The 22,552-nt window shown below is 41.3% G+C and overlaps 1 protein-coding gene and 1 pseudogene across 1 annotated transcript; one reads left to right on the forward strand and one right to left on the reverse strand.

Annotated features, from left to right (window-relative positions):
* The first annotated feature begins 4,241 nt into the window (after window positions 1-4,241).
* LOC123409191 lies at window positions 4,242-6,463 on the forward strand (annotated as a pseudogene).
* An 11,247-nt stretch (window positions 6,464-17,710) lies between these two features.
* LOC123412894 (amino acid permease 1-like) lies at window positions 17,711-22,214 on the reverse strand. Its single transcript, XM_045105853.1, has 5 exons — window positions 21,889-22,214; window positions 19,240-19,473; window positions 19,046-19,139; window positions 18,582-18,939; window positions 17,711-18,471 (listed from the first exon to the last, which is right to left on the reverse strand). The coding sequence occupies exons 1-5, from the start codon at window positions 21,968-21,970 to the stop codon at window positions 17,860-17,862; spliced, it is 1,380 nt and encodes a 459-aa protein (XP_044961788.1). The 5' UTR covers window positions 21,971-22,214; the 3' UTR covers window positions 17,711-17,859.
* Between the last annotated feature and the right edge of the window lie 338 nt (window positions 22,215-22,552).

The raw sequence follows: 22,552 nt of genomic DNA on the forward strand, positions 1-22,552 counted from the left end.
CAGCTTCGACATGGTTCGAGCTGCTTCGAGGACTCAGCGTCATACCCTGTTATTTGAAGCTTGCATGGACCTATCATCTAAAGGTGGAGATCCGTTTGATGCCAACCCAAGAATATGCCACGGGTATACCTCAAGTCCACACAAGGTATACACATATGTTTGGGGTACCAGATGATGGGTGTGCTGATACGTTTTCAACGTATCTATAATTTTTGATGGTTCCATGCTATTATATTGTCAACTTTGGATGTTTTGTATGCATGAATATGCTATTTTATATCTTTTTTTGGGATTAATCTATTAACTCAGTGCCAAGTGTTAGTTCCTGTTTTTTTCCATGTTTTTGACCTTTTTCAGAGGAGAATATTAAACGGAGTCCAAACGGAATAAAACCCGTGGAATGATTTTTTTCCATAACAGAAGACACGCGAGAAACTTGAGAACCAAGGGAGGGGACCTCGGAGGAGGTCACAAGCCACCCAGGCCCGACCTAGGGGGGAGGGGCCTAGCAGGCTTGTGGGCCCCCTGTGGCTCCCCTGCCCTACTTCTTCCGCCTAAAAATTCTCCAAAAATCTGAAACTGCCAGAGAGAGCCATGAAAATACTTTTCCGCCACCGCAAGCTTCTGTCTCTGCAAGATCCCATCTGGGGCACGTTCTGGTGCCCTGCCGGAGGGGGATTCGGACACGGAGGGCTTCTTCATCAACACCATTGCCTCTCCGATGATGCGTGAGTAGTTCACCATAGACCTTCGGGTCCATAGCTAGTAGCTAGATGGCTTCTTCTCTCTCTTGGATCTTCAATACAAAGTTCTCCATGATCTTCATGGAGATCTATCCGATGCAATCTTCTTTTGCGGTGTGTTTGTCGAGATCCGATGAATTGTGAATTTATGATCAGATTATCTATGAATGTTATTTGAGTCTCCTTTGATCTCTTATGTGCATGATTTCGTATCCTTGTAATTCTCTTCGAGTTGTGGGTTTCGTTTGGCCAACTTGATCTATAATTATTGCAATGGGAGAAGTGCTTGGTTTTGGGTTCATATCGTGCGGTGTCCTCACCCAGTGACAGAAGGGGTCGCGAGGCACACATCATGTTGTTGCCATTAAGGGTAAAAAGATGGGGTTTATATCTATTGCATGAATTTATCCCTCTACATCAAGTCATCTTGCTTAAGGCGTTACTCTGTTTGTTATGAACTTAATACACTAGATGCATGCTGGATAGCGGTCGATGTGTGGAGTAATAGTAGTAGATGCAGAAAGTATCGGTCTACTTGTCTCGGACGTGATGCCTATATGTATGATCATTGCCTTAGATATCATCATGACTTTGCGCGGTTCTATCAATTGCTCGAGAGTAATTCGTTCACCCACTGTAATACTTGCTATCATGAGAGAAGCCTCTAGTGAACACTATGGCCCTCGGGTCTACTTCACTTCATATTTTCAGCTCTACAATTTCACTTTGTTGCACTTTCCGCCTTCAGATCTCACCTTGCAATCAATCGTGAAGGGATTGACAACCCCTTTATAGCGTTGGGTGCAAGTTTGTTTGTTTTTGCGCACGTACTTTGGAGACTTGCCTTGATACTCCTACTGGATTGATACCTTGGTTCTCAAACTGAGGGAAATACTTATTGCTACTGTACTGCATCACCCTTTCTTCTTCAAGGGAAAAACCAACGCAAGCTCAAGAGGTAGCAAGAAGAATTTCTGGCGCCGTTGATGGGGAGGATCAAGTCAAGAATAGTCTCCCGTCAACGTGCTAATTTCTGGCGCCGTTGCCGGGGAGTATCAAGTTAAGAATAGTCTTCCTCCAACGTGTCAATTTCTGGCACCGGGGACTGTTCTAAGTGAAGCTTATCCAAGTAACTGTCGCAAACTCATCTCTTGCATTTACCTTTTTTGCCTCTCGTTTTCCTCTCCCCCACTTCTAAAAAACAAAAATTACAAAAATATTTGCCTTTTTCGTTCGCCCTTTTCTTCCGCTTGCTTTTTGTTCGCTTGTGTGCTTGTCTGCTTGCTGAAGTCACCATGACTGAAAACACCAAACTTTGTGACTTCTAGAATACTAATAATAATGGTTTTATTAGTACTCCGATTGCTCCCGCCACTAGTGCGGAATCATATGCAATCAATGCTGCTTTGCTGAATCTTGTTATGAAAGAGCAATTTTCCGGCCTTCCTAGTGAAGATGCCGCATCCCATCTTAATACCTTCATTGAGCTATGTGATATGCAAAAGAAGAAGATGTGGATAATGATATGATTAAATTGAAGCTATTTCTGTTCTCATTACGAGATCGAGCAAAAACTTGGTTTTCATCTTTGCCCAAAAGTAGTATTGATTCTTGGAACAAGTGTAAAGATGCTTATATATCCAAGTATTTTCCACCAACTAAGATTATCTCTCTCTGTAATGATATCATGAATTTTAAGCAACTAGATCATGAACATGTTGCACAATCTTGGGAGAGAATGAAATTGATGATTAGAAATTGTCCTGCTCATGGTTTGAGTCTCTCGATGATTATACAAATCTTCTATGTTGGTTTGAATTTTGTTTCTAGAAATATCTTGGATTCCGCCTCCGGTGGAACTTTCATGGAAATCACACTAGGAGAAGCCACAAAACTCCTAGACAATATCATGACAAACTATTCTCAATGGCACACTGAAAGGTCACCAACTAGTAAAAAAGTGCATTCTATAGAAGAAATTAACTCTTTGAGTGCTAAGATGGATGAGTTAATGAAATTGTTTGCTAGTAAAGGTGCTCCTCTAGATCCAAATGATATGCCTCTGTCTTCCTTGATTGAGAATAGCAATGAGAGCTTGGATCTTAATTTTGTTGGTAGGAATAATTTTGGCAACAACAATGCTTATAGAGGAAACTTTATTCCTAGGCCTTTTCCTAGTAAACCCTCTAATAACTTTGCCAATTCCTACAACAATGCTCATGAAAATTAGAATAAATTACCCTATGATCTTGACAGTAATATTAAAGAGTTTATCAACTCGCAAAAGATTTTCAACGCGTCCATAGAAGAAAAACTGCTTAAAATTGATAACTTGGCTAGGACCGTTGATAGAATGTCTCTTGATGTTGATGCTTTGAAATTGAGATGTGCTCCTCCCAAGATTAATATGGATGAAACTTCGAAAGCTATGCGTGTTTCCATGAATGAGAGTAAAGAAAGAACCACCCAAATTCGTGCTAGACATGAATGGCTTAAAAAGGTGTGTTCTCGTGACGAGAATCACGAAGATCTCAAAGTGCTTGGTGTGACTCCCATTGAATCCTTGTTTTCTAATGTCAAACCTAATGATGATGGGGCTGGATATGAATCCACTTTGGTTGAGAAACGCCCCAATGATTCGGAGTCTATCTATCTTGATGCTAAAAGCATTGAAAGTGGAGTAGAGGATATCAAAACTTTGAGTAGTAATGAAATTACTACTTTGAATTTCAAGGAATTCAATTATGATAGTTGCTCTTTGATTGAATGTATTTCCTTGATGCAATCCATGCTAAACTCTCCACACACTTATAGCCAAAATAAGGCCTTTATCGATCGTATCGTCGACACGGCCGTTGAGGGGCTTGTGCGACCTGTGCGCTCGCACAGGGCCCCCAAAATTGTGGGGCCCCCAACTAGGGTCCATATGTATATATATAGTCTAAAAAATTAATTTTAGGCTAGATAAATATACCAGCCAGCAGATGCAGGCCGCGCCTGGGCCATGCATGCAGCAAACGGAAGTCCGAGCCCCTGCCCTGCGCTACGCACATATCATCCAGTCGCAACCCCTGACCCGTTCCTTCGGACTGAAACGGCAGCAGCGATCGAGACGACCAGGATATTCATCCTGGAGACGACGAGATCGCTTTGCAGGTTGCTGGCCGCGGCAAGGCGACGAGCAGAAGCGGATGCCGGCAGGACGCCGTCGTCGCTCGTGTGTGACCTACCAGCGGAGGTACACAAAGTTCCTCAACCTGATTACCTGAATCGAGACACCACTGCTGAACAATTGGCTCACGACACCCTTCTAGGTGAGATTTCCAAAGATCACTTGCCCATATTTTTTTTGAATCTCTCTGAATATTGAGCTTTCTTAAAGCTTTGTTTTGCTTGCATATATGCGTACAGATCACATGAAGCGAGTCTCTCATCAAGGAGTAGGCTATTTTGCAGGACAAGAGACTGCCTGAATGGTAAGAAATTACAGAAATAGTCATGAATTCTAGTTCTGGAAGAAAGTATGATTCGGGTGCCTTCAAGTGCAAGAAGAAACAGAAAATAGAAGAAGATGCTCAATCTCAGTATGGTGCTCTTGATAAATATGTTGTGAAAGGACCCCAAACTAATTCTGAAAATCAAACTCCAGATGCTAATATTGATCATTGTGATAATGCAGAAGAGGTTGAGGTTACTGCTACAGAAATTGGTGAAGGTAATGTTGTCATGAATAATTCTGTTCAACCTCATATTTTGGATGACATGAATAATTCTGTTCAATCTGATATTTTGGATGACATGAATAATTTTGTTCAACCTGATATATTTGATTCTAGAAATTGGGATGGACTTGATCCTAAAAAGATTGATATCTTGCTGCAAAAGGGTCCGAAAAGAGAAGATATTGAGTATGGTCCTTACGACAAGTTCTCTAGAAGGTTTTCTGCATTATCATTTAGTAGAATTCTTTCAAATGGAGAAAAGTTTGACAGAGAGTGGCTTGTATAGAGCAGCGACCTTGATAAAGAATTTTGTTTTTGTTGCAAATTATTAAAAAGGGGAAATGTGAGAGGACATCTAGCAAATGAGGGTTTAAGTGATTGGATTCATCTTGGGGCTAGACTTAAAGAGCATGAATCAAGTAGAGAGCATAAAACAAATATGACTGCATGGTATGACTTTCGTCTGAGGATGCAGAAGAATCAAACAATTGATAAAGTTGCTCGGCGAGAACTTGAAAAAGAAAAGGAGCATTGGAGAAAAGTTTTGCTTAGACTTTTGTTGATTGTAAAATTTCTTACACAACGTAATATAGCATTTCGTGGCAGCAATAGCAAGTTGTACCAAGAGAGCAATGGGAATTTCCTAGGACTGATTGAAATGTTGGTTGAATTTGACCCAGTTATTAAAGAGCATGTTGACCGCATCACCAATGATAAGATTCTGATCACTACCTTGGCCCTTCTATCCAGAATGAGTTGATAAATATGCTCGCTACTGCCATCAGGTCCAGAATTATTGAAAAGGTAAAGGAAGAAAAATATTTCTCAGTTATTCTGGATTGTACTCCGGATGCAAGCCACCAAGAACAGATGTCTTTGATAATTAGGTATGTTGATACATCTTCTGCTTCCGTTTGCATCAAAGAATCTTTCTTAGGCTTATTGGAGGTGAATGATACCAGTGGGCAAGGTCTGTTTAATGTTCTGGAAGAGGAGTTGAATAATCTTAGCCTTGATTTGGACAATGTAAGAGGACAGGGTTATGACAATGGGTCAAAAATGAAAGGAAGCAATAAGGGGGTACAAAAGAAATTTCTGGAAAAAAATCCAAGGGCATTTTATTCAGCTTGTGGTTGTCATAGTCTAAATCTTGCGCTATGTGATATGGAAAAGTCTTGCCGTAAAGCTACAGACTTTTTTGGAGTTTTACAACGCATATATACAATATTTGCTAATTCTACTAAACGATGGCAAATTCTCAAAGATAACTTAAAGAAGTTGACTGTCAAGTCATTGTCATCTACTCTTTGGGAGAGTCATATTGAGAGTGTTAAGGCTATACGTATTCGAATGCCAGAAATAAGGGAGGCTTTACTACAAGTGGCTGAAACTGATAAGGATCCATTGACAAGTAGTGAAGCTCAATCATTGGCAGAAAATGAACTTGGTGGTTTTGAATTTGTAGTGTCTATAATTATCTGGTATGATATATTATCCGCTGTTAATTTGATCAGCAAGCAACTACAATCAAAGGAAATGCTCATTGATATTGCAATTGAGTCTATACAAGGTCTACTTTCCTTTTTCAGTAAGTATAGAGAAAATGGCTTTTCAAAAGCATTGGAAGCTGCAAAAGAAATTGCACTTGAGATGGATATTCATCCAGAGTTCCGCACCAAGCGTAAAATCAAAAGAAAACGACAATTTGATGAGGGCAAATATGATGGATCTATTGTTTCACAATCTGCACAGGAGTCATTTAGGGTCAATTATTTTCTGCAAGTGGTTGATCAAGCTATAGTTTCACTTACCGGGAGGTTTGAGAAATACCAGGGGTATGAAAAAACTTTTGGTTTCTTATTTACTTCAGATAGGCTGCGATCTTTGGATGATAAGAGTTTGCTTGCTGCTTGTGTTAATCTTGAGGATGTACTTAAGAGTGGAGAACACAAAGACATTGATGGAGCTGAATTGTTTCACGAGTTAATTTTCATCTAGGATTTAGTTAAGAACTCCATGGGGCCTGTTGATATTCTTGAGATTCTGATGAAGCGTCCCTTCTATCGTAATGCTATTATTGCGTATAGGATTTTGTTAACCATTCCTGTAATTGTTGCAACTGCGGAAAGGAGCTTCTCTAAACTCAAGTTGTTGAAATCCTACTTGCGTTCTACTATGACACAAGAAAGGCTCAATGGTTTGGCGACAATAGCACTTGAAAATGATGTCTTGGAGAAGATTAACTATGAAGATATAATTGAAGATTTCATTTCAAGGAACACAAGACGGATGACACTTTTCAATAGAGCATGAGGTTAGTTTATTGGTTTAAGTATTCCATATTGATACTTGAGAATTTTCTACGTATTGTATGAAATAACATAAATTTTAATTACATAATTAGGTGATCATGCTAGTGTTATATTATGTTTTTTTTAAATATTAGGGCCCCATTTTGCTTTTCGCACCGGGGCCTCGAATTTCTGGAGACGGACCTGATCGTCGATGCTATGATGAAATCTCTTGAATTGAAACTTGAGTTGGAAGTTTCTATTCCTAGAAAACTTCATGATGAGTGGGAACCTACTATCAAAATCAAGATCAAAAACTATGAATGCATTGCTTTGTGTGATTTGGGTGCTACTGTTTCCGCTATTCCAAAGTCTTTATGTGATGTTCTAGGCTTCAATGAGATTGATGAGTGCTCTCTTAATTTGCATCTTGCGGATTCTACTGTTAAGAAACCTATGGGAAGGGTCAATGATGTTCTTATTATTTCAAATAGGAACTATGTACCCATAGATTTCATTGTGCTTGATATTGATTGCAATCCGACATGTCCTATCATTCTTGGTAGACCTTTCCTAAGGACTATTGGTGTTGTCATCGATATGAAGGAAGGGAATAGTAGATTTCAATTTCCATTAAAGAAGGGCATGGAACATTTTCCTAGAAAGAAAATAAGATTGCCTTATGAATCCATGATGAGGGCTACTTATGGTTTGAGCACCAAAGACGACGATACTTCATTCTATCGCCTTATGCCTAGCTAAGGACGTTAAACAATAGCGCTTGTTGGGAGGCAACCCAATGAATTTATCTTTGCTTTTTTGCTTTCTGTTTTGTTGTGTCCGCACCATCACAATTCTGTTATGATTGTGTTTTTGTGTTTCTTTTTGTGTTTGTGCCAAGTATAACCTTTATGACTAGTTTTGGTGATGGTTGTTTGATCTTGCTAAAAAAGACAGAAACTTTGCGCTCACGAAATTATTTTTCATTCCTATCCAGAAAGAGATTTTGAGTTGATTCTTTTTGCTGCTGGTTGATATGCCAATTGCCCTAATTGTCGTAATTATTCAGAATTTTTGAGATACCAGAAGTATACGAAGTATACAGATTGCTACAGACTGGTCTGTTTTTGACGGATTTTGTTTTTGTTCTGTTGATTGCTTATTTTGATGAAACTATGGATAGTATGAGGGGGTAGTAGCTATGGAAAAGTGAGAATACAATAATATAACACCAATATAAATACAAATCAAGTTTTCTACAGTACCTAAAGAGGTGGTGGTTTGTTTTCTTGTGCTAATGATATCACGAGTTTCTGTTTTGTGTTGTGAAGTTTTCAAGTTTTGGGTGATGTTCTCATGAACAATGGGATAAAGAGCGGAAGGAGCTTAAGCTGGGGGATGCCCAAGGCATACCAAGCCAAATTCAAGGACACCAAAAAGCCTAAGCTTGGGGATGCCCCGAGAAGGCATCCCCTCTTTCGTCTTCAATCCACCGGTAACATTACTTGGAGCTATATTTTTATTCACCACATGATATGTGTTTTGCTTGGAGCATCGTGTATTATAGGAGTCTTTTCTTTTTTGTTGTGTCACAATCATCCTTGCTGCACACCTTTTTGAGAGAGACATGCACTCATCGTGAATTTGCTAGAATACTCAATGAGCTTCACTTATATCTTTTGAGTTAGGCAATTTAGCTCGCATGTGCTTCACTTATATCTTTTGAGCTAGATAACTTTGCTCAAGTGCTTCACTTAGATATTTTTAGAGCACGGCGATGTCATATTTGGAATAAATAAAAACTCTTGATCTTCACTTATATCTTTTTGAGAGTGCTCTCTCAGTAACTTGGTAATTGGCGTGTGCTATGAAAGTAGTCCTAAAGATGATAGGCATCCAAAGAGGATATAATAAAAACTTCCATATTCAAGTGCATTGATTAGTAAGAGAAGTTTGATTCCTAACAATTAAGTTTTGAGACATGGATTTGGTGATATTAGAGTTATTGTTAGTAGGGTGTTGTGAATCTAGAAATACTTGTGTTGAAGTTAGTGATTCTCGTAGCATGCACGTATGGTGAACCGCTATGTTAGGAAGTCGGAGCATAATTGATTTATTGATTGTCATCCTTTGTGTGACGGTTGGGATTGCGCGATGGTTAACACCTACCAACCCTTCCCCTAGGAGTATGCGTTTAGCACTTTGTTTCGTTTACTAATAAAACTTTCACAATAAGTATATGAGTTCTTCATGACTAATGTGAGTCCATGGTATAGATGCACTTTCACCTCCACCATTGCTAGCCTCTCTAGTGCTGCGCAACTTTCGCCGGTGCACAAACCCACCATATACCTTCCTCAAAACAACCACCATACCTACCTATTATGGCATTTTCATAGCCATTCCGAGATATATTGCCATGAAAGTCCCACCGTTCTGTCTCATGACTTGTGCCGTCACTTTCATATTGCCATTGCATGATCGTAAGATAGCTAGCGAGATGTTTCAACGTCATACGCTAAGCTAGATCGTTGCACATCCCGGTACATTGCCGGAGGCATTTCCTATATAGTCATCATTGCTCTAAGTATTGAGTTGTAAGTAAATAAAAGTGTGATGATCATCATTATTAGAGCATTATCCCATGTGAGGAAATAAAAAAAAGGCCAAAGTTGCCCACCAAAAAATGAAAAAAGAGGCCAAAGAGCCCAAAAAAAAGAGAGAGAAAAAGAGAGAAGGGACAGTGCTACTATCTTTTTCCACACTTGTGCTTCAAAATAGCACCATGTTCTTCATGATGGAGAGTCTCTTGTTTTGACACTTCCATATACTAGTGGGAATCTTCATTATATAACTTGGCTTGTATATTCCAATGATGGGCTTCCTCAAAATTGCCCTAGGTCTTCGTGAGCAAGCAAGTTGGGTGCACACACACTAGTTTTCCTTTTGAGTTTTCACACACTTATAGCTCTCGTGCATCCATTGAATGGTAATCCCTACTCATTTAAATTGATATCTATTGATGGGCATCTCCATAGCTCATTAATACGCCAAGTCAATGTGACCATCTCCTGCTTTTTTCCTCACAACCTCCACCACACTCTATTACACCTATAGTGCTATATCCATGGCTCACGCTCATGTATTGCGTGAGAGTTGAAAATGTTTGAGAAAGTAAGAGTGCGAAAACAATTACTTGGCCAATACCGGGGTTGTGCATGATTTAAATTCGTTGTGTGGGGATGATGGAGCATGGCCAGACTATATGATTTTGTAGGGATAACTTTCTTTGGCCTTGTTATTTCAAAAGTTCATGATCACTATGCTAGTTTGCTTGAAGTATTATTTTTTCATGTCAATTGTAAACTATTGTTTTGAATCTTACGGATCTGAACATTCATGCCACAAGAAAGAAGTTACAAAGGACAAATATGTTAGGTAGCATTCCACATCAAAAATTCAGTCTTTATCACTTCCCTACTCGAGGACGAGCAGGAGTTAAGCTTGGGGATGCTTGATACGTCTCCAACGTATCTATAATTTTTTATGGTTCCATGCTATTATCTTGTCAAACTTTGGATGTTTTGTATGCATGGATATGCTATTTTATATCTTTTTTTTGGGACTAACCTATTAACTCAGTGCCAAGTGCCAGTTCCAATTTTTTCCGTGTTTTTGACCTTTTTCAGAGGAGAATATTAAACGGAGTCCAAATGGAATAAAACCTGCGGAATGATTTTTTCTATAACAAAAGACACGCAGGAAACTTGAGAACCAAGGGAGGGGACCTCGGAGGAGGTCACAAGCCACCCACGCCCGGCCTAGGGGGGCCTAGCAGGCTTGTGGGCCCCATGTGGCTCCCCTGCCCTACTTCTTCCGCCTATAAATTCTCCAAAAATTTGAAACTGCGAGAGAGAGCCACGAAAATACTTTTCCGCCGCCGCAAGCTTCTGTCTCCGCAAGATCCCATCTGGTGCACGTTCTGGTGCCCTGCCGGAAGGGGATTCGGACACGGAGGGCTTCTTCATCAACACCACTGCCTCTCCGATGATGCGTGAGTAGTTCACCATAGACCTTCGGGTCCATAGCTAGTAGCTAGATGGCTTCTTCTCTCTTGGATCTTCAATACAAAGTTCTCCATGATCTTCATGGAGATCTATCCGATGTAATCCTATTTTGCGGTGTGTTTGTCAAGATCCGATGAATTGTGGATTTATGATCAAGTTATCTATGAATCTTATTTGAGTTCTCAAACTGAGGGAAATACTTACTGCTACTGTGCTGCATCACCCTTTCATCTTCAAGGGAAAAACCAACACAAGCTCAAGAGGTAGCATGTGCCAATACAATGGAAGACGAGGACATCTTGGAAGCTGAACTGCATGACGATGTGCTTCCACCTAATCGACGCAAGAAGCGAGGACGTCCGAGGGCAACAAGAATGAAGTCTGCTGCTGAAGGTGGTTCACGTACAAAACATACATGTTCTTTCTGCAATGAGAAATGACACTAGAGAACTGGGTGTCCCCAAAACCCAGAGAATTTGACAAGGTTCAAAATTAATAAAGTCTGCAAGAAGTGTCACCTACCTGGCCATAACACTTCCACATGTGGCGATCTTCCTTTATATACTTGATGATATATTTCAGTCCGAATGTATTCGTTTCTTTTCAAATTTTCCTTAATCTTATTGAAACATGCACGGTTCGTCCTTAATGATATTAGTGTCACAAATATATGTATGATTTCCCACTCATTTTATTTTTGCATAACACTAAGCAGTGGTTGTGTTACTCCATTCCTTGACATTATATGCGTATTTTTACATACCTAAGGAAGGTGCACAAGCTTGTCCTTGTGTTTTACGTAAAACTACTACTCGGATTCAACAATTTTCCTAATTGCGTCATACCCGACTTACTTTGATAGCCTTAATTCAGAATTATTTCTAATTGTACGTATATACCCACATGGCCCAGACTAATAAGCACACAACATACAACTATCATTGCTATGTTCTACATAAATTCGTCCTCATAAAAATCATTATATTTTAAATTGCGATATCATACATGGCAGTACGTATGGAAAACATTTTTGCATGAAACTGTTTAAATACTGAACCATTAATCAGATGCACATTTTTTGGAAGTTATTTAATCGGCTAGTTATACCATTTTCATAATGGATACGCCATGCAAAATTCTTTGGAAGGTAAATGATGGAAAATCATTATGGTTGCATTTGTTCCAACGATGGACCATTTCATGGAGAGCCACATCTTTGGAAGGTACATAATGGACAACACATCTTTGGAAGGTGCTTGATTGGCATGTTATACCTTTTGCATAATACCCACGTCATGCACATTCTATGGAAGTATTTGATTGCAGAATTAACCTATATATATATATATAGTTTAGGGTTTATACACACACACACATATCACCGGTGGTAGTTATCACCATTTGCGTTTGTATGTTATATGTAGTATATCAAATCGAATAGTATGTATACGTGGTATATAGTATATAATAATGTTTAGGTAGTATATATACTATTTTTTAGGTAGTATGTATCATATTTTATGTATGCTCTTTTTTACATAGAAATATATAAGTATTTTTCAAACATAATAAAAACTATGGGTTAACTTGTAATTTTTTCATGTAACTCATTTATTTTTTTTATATATAGTACATGAACATAACTAAAATGATAAATTAGTATATATAGTACCGCATGATAGTATATGGAATATGTAGGGTAACTACCCCTGGATGGTAAGATGTGTGTGTGTGTGTGTGTATATATATATGTATATATATATATATATACAAGATGACCAAAAAAAAGTGGACTAGTAACTACGAGGGTCGGGACTCACATTTTGCATGTTGAAGATGGAGTTGTACGTAAGATAAAAATCAGTCACTCACTCAAAGTTGGGAGTTGATGTGAACTTGTAATTGCGATAAACAAATTGGAGCCAATTACAAGTGAGTGGTGGGTTTCCAGCGGTGGCGCAGAATTATAAAGATGCATAATCAGAAATATGAGGGTGAGCTTGTAACTAAGGCAACAAAAAAAGGTGGACTAGTAACTACGAGGGTCGGAACTCACATTTTGCATGTTGAAGATGGAGTTGTACCTAAGATAAAAATCGGTCGCTCATTCAAGTTGCAAGTTGATGTGAACTTGTAATTGCGATAAATAAATTGGAGCCAATTACAAGTGAGTAGTGGGTTTCCAGCGGTGGCACAGAATTATAAAGATGCATAATCACAAATATGAGGGTGAGCTTGTAACTAAGGCAACAAAAAAAGCCCGATTACAAATACAGGGCGGGCTTGCAAGAACAAAAAAGGAGCGGAGAACAAAAACTTGTCAGTGCTAGTTATAAGATGAGGGTGTACTTGCAAATTTAGGCGACAAAAAAATTTGCATGCTCATTTGCGATTCGAGGATGGACTCGCACCTGGGACAACTACGAGCCGAGTTGGGAGTCAAGGATGGACTTGCAACTAGGATGAGAGAAACTACATGTTGGAGTTGTGTGTCAATGATGGACATGCAACTGGAATGAAAAAACAAAAATACATGCTCCGATTATAAGTCGGTGTGGGCTTGCAACTCATAGAACTATGAGCCCAGTTGCAAGTCAAGGGTAGTCTTACAACTGGAACAACTACGAAACTACGACCTGAGTTGTAAGTTAAGAGTCGACTAGCCACTGGGATGAGACAAACTACACTCCCAGTAGCGTGTTAACGATGGACCTGCAACTGGGATTAAAAAGAAAAACACATGCTTCGGTTGTGAGTTGAGAATGGGTTTGCAACTCAGACAAGTATGTACCCGGCTGGGAGTCGAGGATAGACTTGTACCTTTGTTTAGATTTTTTTTACCTTTTTGGTTTTATTTAGGTTTTTTTGTTTATTTGTTTTTCCTTGGTTTTTTATACATTCAATATGTTTTGTATACATCAGAAATACTTTTTATATACATGTTTAACATTTTGAAATACAGGATTAATATTTTTAAAAATCTTACATTAGTTTTAGGATCTTGATAAGTGTCACACATGTGGCACGAACACGTGGCAACTCTGAACGTTTTTATGACAAATTTAATGATGCGAGGATGACAACTTTCTGTTTGGATGGCAAATTTTAGTTTTTTAGGGGTTTTTCTTTTCTTTTTGGATGACAATTTTAGTTATAGAAAATGTCAGGGCGAAATTGTTTCGTGGCACACGTGTGACACTTATCATTTGAGTATTTTCTGTCTATACATTGCACACATTTTTGGTGTGTATTTGTTACATTTTTGTTTTGGTATATACAAAAACTGTTTACAATGTTTTGTCGCACACTATATACTAAAACTTTGTACAATATGTATCGTGATAGGGTTTAGGTAAACAGCTGATTCAGGCCTTTGTGATGTGCCAACCCTAGTTTATGCCCAGCAGGTGGCACGGTTTCCATGAACAAAGCGGCGTGGGCCCCAACCCAGTTCCACGTGTGGTTGCTCCGTTCCCTGGCACTACATTTTTTTGTTTTGTGATTTTTTGATTCACGGTTTCAGTTTTCTATTTTGTGTTTTTTTTCTTTTGCCTTTTTCTTGTAATAAACTGTGAACAAATTTTCTATATACAGCGAAAAAATCTTTAATATATGACTAAAACGTTTTGAATAGACACTGAATATTTCTGTAAAATACATTGAGTTTTTTTAATATAAACCAAATAAATTTTCTAATATACAGTGAACATTTTCTTAATATATGGTTAACAGATATTCAGAACACACTGAACATTTTTAAACTCATACTAAATGGTTTTTAAAATTTGGAGTATTTTATTTTTAATAAGGGTCTTTCAAATTCATTGCAATTTTTTGAAATTACGAACCTTTTTTTAGATTCAAAACTGATCGCCCAATATACCAGTCAAAACAGAGGTTTAGGGAACTTGGACGCAAAAAAATCAGTGTCCAACCAAATCATAAAAATCTGAGCAATTTTTCTTTGAGCAGTCCTAGAAAAAAGCACCAAGTACTGTAAATATACGTCACTTGGGCGACTGTCATATAATAAGTACATCAACAACTTTCCTCTGTGGTTACTTGTTCTTGATTTTCCTCTGATTTTGAAAGTTTAATGGCAGCAATCATAGAAGCGGCAACAAGTATCCACGGTTGCAGCCAAGTTCACTTGCAAATCTCCTTGCGTGTTGTGCTAGATGGACCCAACAATTATGATGGATGTACCCATGCGTGTTGTGCTTGATTGTTGCTTTTTTTCTAGGGTTCAACCAAGACTTTATTCACTCAAATTTCATAAGTTGTGGGATACAAAACGGATCGTGCAGGACCGACATCCACATGTGCTAGATTGTTGCTGCTGTTAAGTGAACGCCTACCTGGTTATTAGATGATGTGGGTACAGCCAATTGCACTGCTCCTGAAAACAGTTTGTAGTTGAACTATGTTGCACGTAAAACTTTGAATGAGGTCAAAGTTGTTTCAAAGTATGAAATTTAGTCGAAGTAGTTTGAACGTTCATTAAAAAAATTGCTTTTCCTGATCTGGGTGCCCTATTATAGGGCAGTTAATGGAGACGACGCTTTGTCCTGCCGACTTTTTTTACAACATCATATTTTGGTGCTCTAAAGGACAACTATTGCAGATGCTCTGAGGTTACCATCATGGAACAATTGTGGGCTTGCCACAGTGTAGTCCATTAGCGCACTTCTACAAAACCAATCCTAAAAATAATATGTTAATGACTTCTGAAAATAGTGTTAGATATGCAGTTTAGAAGAAATTCTATATGATTTTTTCCTTCTACTTCAAATTAAATAATTGCATGTTCAAAAAATGTTCATCTCTCATTCCAAACAATTTAATACATACAAAAAATATATTCCATGTTAGGAGGACAATGATATTCCTTGGCCACCAAAATTCAAGTCTCACATTTTCCTAAATTTATTTCAAGACTTCTAACGATGTGCCATTAGCGCATTTCTGCAAAACTAATCCTCAAAAAATATGTTAACGACTTCTGAAAATACTGTTAGATATGCAGTTTAGAAGAAATTATATATGATTTTTTCCTTGTACTTCAAAATAAATAATTGTATGTTCAGACAATGTTCATCTCTCATTCCAAACAATTTACTACATACAAAAAATATATTCCATGTTAGGAGGACAATGATATTGCTTGCCCACCAAAATTCAAGTCTCATATTTTCCTACTTCTAACGATGTGCGTTCAGTGTGAGGAGACGTTTTTGTCTACTACAAGGCGTAATTGCCACTGAGCGTAGCGTAACAAAATTTGGCGCTTTATGCGCCGCTGAGCGTAACAAAATTCTGTGAGAAGCCATATTTGAAATATGCAACTGTTGACTGACCCCCTTGGCATGGTGACCACTAGATCGGCTACAACTTATTGCTAGTAACAGGAAACTGTACTATTTAAACATTTAAGCACTGCAAATAACATACTGTATATTATATACCCAATATACATTATTTTTTAAAAATAAAACATAAATTTCGATAAGAATTCATAAAAATATATAAGACCGAAGAATCTTAAAAAATGTCATCGATTTGAAAAAGTTCATCAATATATAAAAAAGAGTTCACAAATTGGGAAAAATCATATCGATTTTGAAAAAAGTTCACCCATTTCGGGAAAATAGCTAATCAAATTTAAAAGATGATCATTGTTTTTTAGAAAAAATGTATTTTTTTAAGAGTTCATTGAATTTGGAAAAGTATTATCATTTTTTTTAAAGTTCATCGAATTAGAAAAAAGTTTATCAAATTTGAAAAAGTTCATTGATTTTGGAAAATGTTAATAGAATTTGATTTTTTTAATAAAATTTGAAATAAATCATCAAAAATTAAAAAAATCATTGATTTTCAAGAAAAGGTCATCATTTTTTTAAAATGTTCATAAAAAAGGTTCATCAATTTGAAAATCAAGTTCATAAGAAAAGTTCATCGATTTAAAAAATAAATTCACAAAATTGAATTCTTTTCATCGAATAAGGAAGGAGAAAAAAACGAAAAAGAAAAATGCAAAAACGGGAAAAAGGAAAGAATAAAGAAGACAGAAGAAAATACGAAAAAAGCTACATCGTATCAGGTCAGGCTTAGTGGGCGTGTGGTTAGTGCTGCTGGCAAACCAACCTGTGATCGGAGATCATGGTATCCCTTGCCCATCAGATTTTAAATCCCGGTGCTTGCATTATTTCTGGATTTATTCCAGGATTTTCGGTGATACGTTTTCAATGAGAGGAGACGTTCTCGTTGACGCCGAGACGCCTACGGTGACTTCGTAAATCTTAAGATGACATGCCGGCTTGGTCTCTCGAATGTGCTCATAAGGGTATGGTGCGAGTGTGTGTTCTTAAGGATGAATGTATGCGCGTGTATATAAACGCTTGCGTCTGTATTATGTTAAAAAAAGGTATGGTTAGTGCAGCGTCCCTCGCTCGGAGGGGGAGGTCACTGGTTTGATTCACTGGATGTGCATAGTTTTTTGCGTTTTAAGAAAACATAACAGAAGGAGAGTTGGACCGGCCCAGCGCAGAGGAACTTGAGGCGCCCGTTTGCAAACGGGCGCTGAAGCGCCAAATAGGATCCACCCATTTTGTTTCTGCTCATATGAGACAGGTACAGATTTGCATACCAGTCACTATCATTGTTCATCGCAACACAATTCTACCACAAAGTGACCTTTACCAGCAATAACAGTACTACAATAAACCCACTGTAAACAGTCTGAAATCTCTCCACGGAGCACCATATCCACTACCATTACCACCACGATCGAACTGCATCCTACTGTCTACGATCGAACCGCTCCTTACTCTAATCCATCTCATCGCATGCCGGTGAGATAGCGCTGCTGCATCATTCACTCAAAGGCGGAAAAAGAGCAGGCAGATAGATACCACACGGCTGAAGTTATTCCCCATTCAATCCTGAACTACAACAAGGCGAGAAAGAGACCAACACAGTACGGGACAGCGACAGACAGACAGGAGCATGCATCTCTTTCCGCTATTAGCTCCGTCGCTCACGACTTGGTCTTGAACGGCGTGTAGGTCTTGAGCGAGTCATGGACGCCCTGGATGGACGCGGCGCAGGCGGCGACGGTGACGAGGAAGCAGACGAAGCTGAGGCTCTGCAGCGCCATCCACTTGGTGCCGAACCGCGGGATCTGCCGCTGCCGGATGTACATCTCCACGGGGAAGAAGACGGTGAGCGGCCAGAAGGCGATGCTGCCCAGGAACCCCAGGATGCTGTTGAAGAAGGGCATCAGCATGGCCAGCAGCGTGATGAGCGCCACGAACGCCGTCCGCCACACCAGCCGGAACACCATCGCGTGCTCCCGGCCCAGCGCCGGGTACCTCCGCGCCGCTCCGCCCTCCACCGCCGCGAACAGCGGCTGGCAGAACACCTGGAACCCGCCCACCAGGTGGACCACGATGCACACGTTGGCGAAGTCCACCAGCCAGTAGGGCTCGTAGAAGCCGAACCCCGTCAGGATGTTGCCGCTGGCGTCGTTGCCGAACGCCGAGTAGCCCAGGCAGCCGCACAGCATGTAGAAGGCCGTCGTCGTCGAGATGCCCATCAGCGTCGCCTTCCGCATCGTCTTGTTCTCGCCGGGAGGTGACCGCAGCGTGTCCTGCGCGCACATCATCGTTTGTTCGCCAGCAACTTAATTAGTCATCACTCTCAATTCATCATCACCTGCTCTGCTCGAGAGACTCGAGTTATATATATATATGTACGTACCTGGATCTCGATGAGGATGATGGAGTAGGAGTAGGCGAAGGCGACGTTGCCGAGGGCCTGGAACGTCATCCAGACCTTCTGCGAGGAGTCGACGTCCACCCCGACCTCCGTGCCGGTTAGTGACGTCCTCCCCGTGGGCGACGTGATGGTCTGCGTCAGCGAGAGGCCGACGGCGATGGTGGCGTAGGAGAAGGACATGATGGCGGCGACGATGGAGATCCACGAGAGCTTGTGGAAGTTGGGCACCTGGCAGAAGATGACCTGCACCACCCCGAAGGCGATGATGTAGGTGCTCAGGTACTGGCTGCAGTCCGCCTTGTGCCCGTGCCGGTGATAGCAGTTGGACTTTTTGATAGCGCTGCATGCATGCAAAAACACTCAGTCACACGTTGTTACTGCTACTACTATGATCGATCGACCGTGCATATGTCCAGGTTGTGGAATGAAAATTCGACGGAGCTTACGCGGCGCTGATAGAGGCGGTGATGGTGTAGCCAATGCCGGTGCCGAACATGTTGACGTACTGGCAGAATCCGCAGAACCAGACGTGCCATCCGCCTGCATACAAGACACACACACACACCATCATCTTCAGCTTGCAACGTTCTCATTTTTCAGGCGGAAAAAGCTTGCAATGTGATGAGCACCGAGTACGTACCGAGGTAGGACTGGACGGCCTCAGTGTAGGTGTAGTTGCGCTTGCCGGAGACGGGGTCGCCGACGCGGTAGCAGTCGGCAAGGAGGCCGCAGGTGTAGAAGGTGATGATGGCGAAGAGCACCAGGGAGAGCGGCCCGGCCACCCACCCCAGCTGCGCCATGGCCCAGGCCAGCGACAGCACGCCGGACCCGATCACCGCCGTTATGATGTGCGCCGCCGCCGTCCATACCGTCCCTGGTGGTGCACAACACAAAACATGCAACAATAATGAGCTGCGAAATCCGTCAAACCATGGACCCATGCATATGCAGACGAAAATGTCGCTGCCGTTGACGCGTACAGCAAACCGATGCTAGTGAACCAAGGTAAGGAGATAAGGAGCTTTCGGCGATGGCCATGCAGAAAGCAGAGTTGGCAACATATTCTCGCTCGGTGGCGCTAGCATCTACAGGGAAAGAAAGCTACGGGAAACCATCAGGAAAATATCGGACGCATGGCGCCGACGCTGGATTTGGCAACATTCATTCAATTCAAGGGGCGTTCTACCTCGGTGGCCTACGCCACTGCTGCCATGGCAGCCGTTCTTTTCTCGGTGGCCTCTTTGACCTGTGCACATCGATCTCATCGGGGCGCGTCTAGGAAGAGGTGCCGGTTTTATGGAGGGAACCCCAACTGGTTGGACCGCTGCTGGGGTGCTACCTTGGTAGGGGAAAGATACTACCACCGTGCTAGCTAGTGACGAAATATCTCGAATCAACTTGTCTTCCTGAAAGCCAAAGCCTCCCAAAACCTCCACACTGCTCACCACACACAAAACCATGTGTGGCCATGTAATCGCTGTTCTGTGCTACTCTATTCTTGATTAATGCATGAGGCAAATCTTTTGCCTCCGTTTCAAAAAAAGAAAGAAAAAGATAACGAGGTTTAAGACCAAGACTCTAATACGAAGAGTGTCTGAACTTGTTTGTAATTTATGATACTTCTGAAATTAATTTTACCCTTTCTATATGTTTGAAAAAAAACTAATGCTCAGTATCCAGGAATATGTTCGAAAAAAAGTTCATTGTAGTATAATCCATTTTGATCGAAGCATTTAACTCAACATGGAACCAAAACCAAAGGTTGATTGGCGCAACAAACATACAAAAGATTCCATGTTTAGCTCGAATAATAGTCATTGAATAGCTTTATGGCCCACCTTATCCTATTGGTTTGAGTTTTTGGAAGCACTTGACACTGCTCTAAAGAATGTTCGGCAATAGCGAATGAATGGGGCTTTCTATGGCTGTGGATTGTCCAACGTAAGTCGGTTTGAGTTGCAGTGGCTGACATGTAGGCCCGTGAACAAGCTGGTCCATAGGTGAACGACCCAAACTAATATGCGTCCGTTTTCTACACTACTTCCTTCGTTCCATAACATAGGAACGTTTTTGACACTGGTGTAATGTCAAAAACGCTGCTATAGTATGGAACGGAGGGAGTAGGATTGAAATACCAGTCCGTCAGAAAAATACATTACTATTTATTTTCTGTTAGATATTTACGTATTACTCCTATATTTGTTTTTTACGTATCACATCTGTTGACGAAACATAATGTGACTACCAAACTTCAAACTCCACGACTGTTGACGAAACATAATGTGACTACCAAACTTCAAACTCCACGACTCGACAAACGCTGCGTTTATAATGCGTGCGCTCGTGCACCTACGTGGTATGCTCTGTACTTTTGGTGTTCCTAGAATTTGTGGATATGCATGATGAATCATTTGCCCACTTAAACTAGGACGAATGAATTGTTGTGTTCCCAGAATGCAAAGGTTCTATATATATCGTTCACGGATATAAAGCATGAAATCATTAACTCGCTCCGCAAAACAAATATAGAAACTAGTTAGACGCGCAAAAAAAGGAAACACGGATTTACTGTAACGTCTGCAAGGCAGCAAGGGCCAACCGATGGATTGCCAACCCAGCGCTATAATAACTCAAAGATTGGAAACTGGATACCAGATGAATCCGGCTGGAATCTGCATGCCGATCGAATAGCCATAAATGGGAACCCTGGTAGCTGTAGTAGTACTACTAGGTTTACAAAAACGGCCGCGGAGATTCCAGGGCGGTAATTAATGGTTTACAAAAACGGCCGCGTGCATACGCCCTCTGGCAAGCAGCCCGCGGTGGAAACTGGAAAGCAATCAATTTATTTTTGATAGCCCGCCGTGAGAGAGATGCAGGGAGCTTCGGCGGCAAGCATCGATCCAAACAACGTTGGCCTATGCGCCACGGGCGGCCGGCGATGGCACTACTAGGATCCATGCGCATGCAATTGTACGTATACGTCGGGAGTTAATTCCGTGGGAATTCGGGTAGGGCATTAATGGCGTATACGCCGTCTAGCTCTACGTGGCCTCTCTCGACGCGCTTGCTCTCCGTCCCCGGTTCACGAAGCGCGCGCGTGACGGCCTCGGTTTCCCCTTCCTTTCCTTTCCTTCATTCGTTCGATTTAGGAATGATGTAAGAAACCCAACCACCATCCGTCCGCCGGCCGGACGGCCGGAGAACGGATCGATCGATCTACGTACGGAGAGGCGAATTGCTGAGCAGGAATGGTGGATGGATGGATGGATGGGTCGTGCGTATATACCTGTCCTCCTCTCCCTGCCGTCGTCGTCGACGTCGCCCTCGCTGCGCGGGAGGTAGGCCTGGCGGCCGCCGTCGACTTCCATGGCTCCGCGCCTCTCCCTTGCCGCCGCCTCCCTCCGCGTCGATCTCCTCCTCGGCCTCGGTCCTGGCCTCTCTCTTTCTCTCTCTCTCTCTCTGTGTACAAGAGTGATCTGTATGTACGTTGTGCGTGTGTGGGTTATGCGGTGCGGGAGTGATAGAGAGAGATAATTGTTTGCGGTTCCCTCTCCCCCCTTGCAGCTTTGCTCCTCCGGTGGTGGAAGGAAGGAGAAGTGGTGGTGGTGTGGTCAGGAGAGGGAATAGGAGAGGCCAATGAATTGCCGTATATATAGGCGCGGAGCGGGGGCCGGCGAGCTAGCTCTCAACTGGGTGCCACCCCCGGCCCCGCCTCGCCTTGCTATACGTGGAAAGAAACGCCCGGTGTAAACGGTGACTCGCGCCGGACAGGATAAGTTGACGCCCATTTTTTCTCTTGTATGTCAAAACTTACAGTCCCATGCCCTGCGCTGCCTGCAATAATCTTATATCTTTCCTAAAAAACAATATATTAATGTTCCAAAGATATCAATTGCACCCAAACTCTATATATCGAGTGCCCGCTCGTTGGCCTCCCTGAAGTGGCTTCT

This window comes from Hordeum vulgare, chromosome 7H, assembly GCF_904849725.1.
Source record: "Hordeum vulgare subsp. vulgare chromosome 7H, MorexV3_pseudomolecules_assembly, whole genome shotgun sequence".
Lineage (NCBI taxonomy): Eukaryota > Viridiplantae > Streptophyta > Magnoliopsida > Poales > Poaceae > Hordeum > Hordeum vulgare.